The sequence below is a fragment of the Parambassis ranga genome, chromosome 2, assembly GCF_900634625.1.
Source record: "Parambassis ranga chromosome 2, fParRan2.1, whole genome shotgun sequence".
Classification (NCBI taxonomy): domain Eukaryota; kingdom Metazoa; phylum Chordata; class Actinopteri; family Ambassidae; genus Parambassis; species Parambassis ranga.
The window spans coordinates 35,707,460-35,713,751 of NC_041023.1; the positions used below are offsets into that span (position 1 = coordinate 35,707,460).

The 6,292-nt window shown below is 42.7% G+C and overlaps 1 protein-coding gene across 2 annotated transcripts; it reads left to right on the forward strand.

The window, feature by feature from the left end:
* Nucleotides 1-563: 563 nt before the first annotated feature.
* On the forward strand, nt 564-6,059 carry ing3 (inhibitor of growth family, member 3). Of its 2 annotated transcripts, XM_028394605.1 has the most exons (13): nt 564-718; nt 848-919; nt 1,783-1,883; nt 2,004-2,069; nt 3,843-3,939; nt 4,007-4,078; nt 4,153-4,269; nt 4,353-4,513; nt 4,595-4,785; nt 4,869-5,061; nt 5,136-5,174; nt 5,271-5,424; nt 5,687-6,059. In XM_028394605.1, the coding sequence occupies exons 1-12, from the start codon at nt 691-693 to the stop codon at nt 5,385-5,387; spliced, it is 1,254 nt and encodes a 417-aa protein (XP_028250406.1). In that variant the 5' UTR covers nt 564-690; the 3' UTR covers nt 5,388-5,424; nt 5,687-6,059. The 2 variants fall into 2 exon arrangements, with proteins under 2 accessions (XP_028250406.1, XP_028250399.1); XM_028394598.1 differs by having other exon boundaries at nt 5,271-6,059.
* Nucleotides 6,060-6,292: the final 233 nt, after the last annotated feature.

Sequence of the window (6,292 nt, forward strand, 5' to 3'; positions counted from 1 at the left end):
GACACACACGTCTGAACACACAAAAGCACCAGTTAGTTAGATGTGTCCTCATGCCATATGTCCAGTCTATGGACATTATCCATAGATTGGACATATTATAAATCAATACATTAAAAGTTTTTCTTGCATTTCAAACACATGGGTGGAGGGCAGGTTCCTGGGGGTAGCGATAAACAGTGTGAATGTATTCTTCTAATCAAATCTTTCATCATTCATTAAAATCACGTTTTAAGTTTGTATAGTTTGGGGTGGTGTTATCAACTATACTATAGTAGCCTACCTATTAAATGCCTATATAAAAATAATAATATAATAAGTTATTATTTTTCAGTTGCATCGATTGCATATATTTACGTGTATACATATGTTTAACTTATTGTATTTTCACCAGTATACACTAGTGACTAAAAATAATTAGAGCGATTCTCGATAAAATCAATACATCTTTAAATCAAATCCTTTGAGGCTACTTTATCATAAACGTTCATGAAACTACTCAAACTCCCATGATGCCTCTGCGTGAAACACGCCCGCCCAGATTTCATCTAATCAGAGCCGGGCAGCCGCCTGCGTCAGGATCTCTGACCTCATTTTTTCGGGGTATTTTTTCCGAGCGACACAGCGACTGGGTCGCCATATTGAACGAAGAGAATTGTTCCATAAAAAGCTGAAAACGCGTCGTGCAGCAGGATGTTGTACTTGGAGGACTACCTGGAGAGTGAGTATGGAACTCGCAGCATCGACGGCTCGTGTGGCGCATGAAGTGTGTGTTATTTTCCGGCCTGTGTGCCTCTGGCCGTTAGCCTAGCCGTACTAGCAGGGTAACCGCTTTTTCTTCTCCTGGCAGTGATCGAGCAGCTACCCATGGATCTCCGCGACAGGTTTACGGAAATGAGGGAGATGGACCTACAAGTTCAGAGTACGTACTCCTCCACCAGCCCACACTGGGTCGTCATACCGGGGACAGAACCGATTTAACGTTAACACATAGAGAACAGCCCGACCAGGTTTACCTAAGCAGCAGAATCACGCTTCAACATAATTTAACTCTGAAAACTGTAAATGATTAGCACACATGTTAGCTTAGCAGGCTAACAGCAGAACTGATGGTAGCATCTTCTGCCTGTGTTAATAATTCCGTAAATTAGCAGGCCAACCCACCAACATGTAAATAGTGTAAATATTTTTAAACTCTTTTTATTTTAGAGCTGAAACGAGCTGTAGTTCCAAAGTTTGCAAATTATTTAGTGTTCTGTAAAAGTCGTATACATGGCGAAATTGACTGAAAGTTCATGTTGAAGTTATTGTTGCTGTGATGATACATTATTTAATGTGCCTCTAAATGTCACTTCATGGCTGCTAACGGTAACTGACATTTATAATTTCTGCTGATAAAATGTTGATGTTTTTAGAGCTGCAATTGTTGGATGCAGACTTTTGATACGTAATAGAAAGCAGTGAAGAACAGGATGAGTGTTTTTCTTTAGTTTAACTATTGAAGAATTAAACAAATGTAAAAATGTCCTCATGCTTCTCTCTCTCTTTGAGGGGGAAAGGTTTCATATTATGTAATGTTTAAAATCTTATATTTGATTAACAAGTAATAAAAAAACCTGGAACTTAAAGATGAGAAGGCTCAAAGTCAGCTGTTCATAGACACAATAAGATCCAGAATAATATCTATCATATAAAAGGTTAAACCTGATTGAGTGTATCATTGAGAAGTCTGTGACTTTTTGTTTGGGGTGTTTACATGTTGTTTCCTCCTCTGTGTGCCATCAGACGCCACAGATCAGCTGGAACAGAAGGTGATTGAATTCTTTGTCAACGCCAAGAAGAACAAACCAGAGTGGAGAGAGGAGCAGATGGAGGTTATTAAGAAGGTCAGACTGCTTGTGCCTTCTGTAATTAACTAAATCCTTCTAAAATGCTGATTGTGATTATTGTGTCTGTCTGATGTGAAGTAAACAGTAAAGACCACTGTGTTATCTCGGTGGTTTCAGGATTATTACAAAGCTCTGGAAGATGCTGATGAGAAAGTCCAGCTGGCTAATCAGATTTATGACCTGGTGAGTACTACTGTCCTCTAAGGGTGTGTTCACGCTGGGTCCCTTTTAGAAGAACCAAACTCAGTCCTCTTTTAGTGGACCAAAAAGTCCACACATAGTTCATTACAAAGGAACCGGGTTCTTATTCTGGTCCACTTTAGATTTGTTGGAGCCTCAGTCCCCTTTCTGTTCACACAGGCCCTCCAGAGCTCTCAGACCCCCACTGCACTGAATTCTGGGTAGTTTTCACTTCAAGCAAAAATGTCTGCTGCGGTGCTGCCTCCTCCTGTGTTTTCTGGTTAAATTAGTGCACATTCAGGGAAAATAGAGTTATATATATTTACATATGAGCACAGATTGAGGAGACATTATTTATTGCCATAGTTATTGTTTATTGGGTGTCTAAATGACTTGTTTATAAAACGTTTTGTTTAAAATTTTAAAATGTACTTATTATATTTTATATAATTGTTATTTATTGCCACGATCCTGCTGCTGCCATGTTTTGGATGTTTGTGTTCTCAACTGCTGAGTTTTCCCCGGCTGCAGTCACTACGGCAAGTAAAGAATACAGTGGAAAAAAAGGGAGGTGGTCTCAGTACAGTTTATTTTAAAGGGGTCTGGGTACGTTGGAGTGTCGGATCAAGTCATCAATCTGAGATTGTTTAGAGGGCTGAAAGGGACTAAGTGTGAAAACACACCTAACTGCAAAATACATACGGATAACTCTAGACTAACATTAATCCAAATAGATGAAGTCCAGTTCAGTATCTTGCTGAGTCTTATAGAACAGCAGTATTGAACCACTTGATCAGTTGTGTCGAGTATGGGTTCAATCATTCAAAGCTGCTTCAGTCACATCTAGTGGTAAAATATAGCTTTAGCTATAGCTGTCTGGAATTAGCGACCTGTCAGCCTATCAGCTCAGCTGCAAGCACACGTTCCGTGAACATGCGCGTCACCTATGCTCGGAATGCAAAGTGTGGACAAGCTGGAGGTGGAAGAGAACCGACAGGAGAGGGACAGAACAGTTGCCATTATATTTGTAATGGGATGTCAAGACACAAGGCTAACTAATTGTATATTTTTTCATATATAAGCCGCACCTGAGTATGAGTCACATACCCAGCCGAAGAATTAAAAAAAAGTGCGACTTATAGTCCGGAAAATACAGTACTGCTTTACATGCCAACGAACCTGCTGCGTCCCGTACAGCAAAGTCTGGTGTTACGAAGCAGTATCGACTGGGGGAACTGAAGCAGGTGCTTCAGACTGAAATTTCACAACCTGAGTCACACTCAGACACAGAACAGCCAGCTGCTTACTAATTATGATTTATTGACTGTTGTATGTGTGATTGATACACACAGTTCTTCAATCTGCAACATAAACATCATCAGATACTAACTCAAAGTGTCAATTTAGGTTTTTAAATAATCACAGTGTCCTTTGTTTCCAAAAATGTCTGTGCAGTCTTTTTCTTTCTGTGGTAAAGTTAACTCGGTTACTAGAAAAGGTACCGAATAATCGTCTGGACTCAGATGTCTTGGCATGTCCACAGTGGAGGATAAGATTAAACTTTATTAATCCTGGAGGAAATTCTTTTGCCAGAAGTTTCAAGTCACATTAAATACAATTAAAGTATAAGTGTTACTATAATCCAAATCAGAAGTACAGTAAGCAGTATGACACAATATATGGTGCATGGCTGTCATATAAGAGATGAGAGGGTGCTAAATAAATAAATGAATGTTTTCTGTGTTCAGTGATGAGCTGTTGTCATTCTGTCTCCAGGTGGACCGTCACTTACGCAAACTGGACCAGGAATTAGCCAAGTTCAAGATGGAGCTGGAGGCCGACAACGCCGGCATCACAGAGATCCTGGAGAGACGTAGGTGTCTCAGTTTGATCTGTTCATCAGGCCTCTGGGATTATTTATTATGTGTTTTTCTGTTCAGGGTCTCTGGAGATGGACAGTCCATCTCAGCCTGTCAACAATCATCATGTCCATTCACACGCCACAGCTGAGAGTAAGTATAACCCTGATTGGAATCTAACTGCATCTTCTGTCCTCAGTTAAAAGACTGTCTGTCTGTACCAACAGAGAGGAAGTACAGTGCTCCGACCCACCACACAACAGAACATGTTCCGGAGAAGAAGTTCAAGTCTGAGGCACTACTGTCCACGCTCACATCAGATGCCTCCAAGGAGAACACGCCAGGTAGTGTGTACACACACACACACACCCGCACACATTACTTGACTGTCCCTTGCTCATCCGTTTCTTGTGTGTGTCTCCTGCAGGTTGCCGTACTAACAGTATATCGTCATCCACCAGCAGTGTGTATAGTGTGAACTCTCAGCCTCTTGCCTCCTACAACCTGAGCTCTCTGCCGGCAGGGCCTGGGGCCGGAGCAGGGGCAATCACCATGGCTGCAGCTCAGGCTGTTCAGGCCACGGCTCAGGTCAGAGGAGGACACGCACTGACAGATGCCTCTGTGCCTCGTGTGGTAAACATCCTGACTGTGTGTGTGTTGTTTTTTCAGATGAAGGAGGGCCGCAGAACATCCAGTCTGAAGGCGAGCTATGAGGCCATCAAAAACAACGACTTCCAGCTGGGCAGAGAATTTTCTCTGTCGCGGGACAACACAGGGTACTCCTCCTCTGCTCTAGCCTCCACCCTCACCCAGAATCTCACCCCCACCACTGCCACTGACTCCAGGGGACGCAAGTCAAAGTAAGCCCATTGTCCTCCTCTGTTCAAACCATCATAGACAGTGCTCAGGAGGCAGCTGGCTCACATTCTCACCCTCTTCCCAGGAACAACATCAAGTCTTCCAATCATCAGTCATCCTCATCCTCTTCCTCTTCCTCACTCTCATCCTGCTCCTCATCGTCGGCGCTTGCTCAGGAGCTCTCCCAGCAGGCTTCAGTGCTGCCTGAAGCTGAGGTCAACAGTCAGGTGGACTGGACCTACGACCCCAATGAGCCCCGATACTGCATCTGCAACCAGGTACACACGCACGCACACACAATAGCTAGATAAACTAGACTACGGTAGATAAATTGTGTGTATCCTTGTTTCAGGTGTCTTATGGAGAAATGGTTGGCTGTGATAACACAGACGTAAGTATCTTATTCGTCTTATATTTTTTACACACTTGCCCTTTGTCCTGTTTTACACACAGATTGATTTATTAATCCATATCTGTGTGTCATCAGTGTCCAATCGAGTGGTTCCATTATGGCTGCGTGGGGCTGACGGAGGCTCCAAAAGGGAAGTGGTATTGCCCTCAGTGCACAGCTGCCATGAAGCGGAGAGGTAGCCGCCACAAATAGACTGCCTGTCACCTTGCCACCTGTGAAACGCTCTGAGGTCAGTGAGCAGCTGACTGACAACAGACTCTGTGCCAATGGGAATGTTTGGAAACCACGAGTGGATTAAAGCCACGTGGAAGGAAATGATTCCAGTTCTGAGATCAGATGGTTTTTATTGTTGACACTACAAAACATGACCATCATCCTGTTTCTCTCAAACCCTCACCACCGACGCTTCTTTCTGATCAAACCGAGACATTTCCAAGATTTTTCAAAAGTTATTACGTTAAAAATCTAAATGTCTTTTATTTCCTTCTCAGGTCAGCATGTTTCGTCTCGGTCTTCTGATCTTGAGGTATATCTCAGAGCTGAAATCTTTTTTCCCATAAGGCTTTGCTTCGCTCACCCCCTCAACAAAACAACTAAACAACTACAAACACAACTGTTGTAGGACTACAATTATGGAGGCCCAACAGCCTCTGTCTGTGTCATTCATGTGAAACCAGCTCCTCTGAAAGAGAATGTACAGAACAAAGTCTCAGCTGTTTGGGTGTGTGTTGTCTGAGTCTCCCTCTGTGAATGTCTGTGTGTTTTTGTGCATTTGTGAGTTTGTGTTTTTGTGTGTCTGTGAGTGTGTGTTGTCTGTTTGTGTCCACAGATGTTTATCAGTCGAATAAAAGGATGTTTTGGTAAGTCTGTGATTTAACGTGCCTTTTCTTTACACACGAGGACCAAATACATCTGCAACAACCAAAACAGGAAGTGATGTCATCCTAAAAACAGACAAACATAAACATTTGAATGGAAGTGTGGGATGGTACTATTGCCTCTTGTGGAGGTGATGGGGGCATGTAGGCCCTGTTAATTTGATGTTTGATACTGTATTTAGTCTTCTCTTCAGCCTCTTGTGGCTCAGACTGACACAC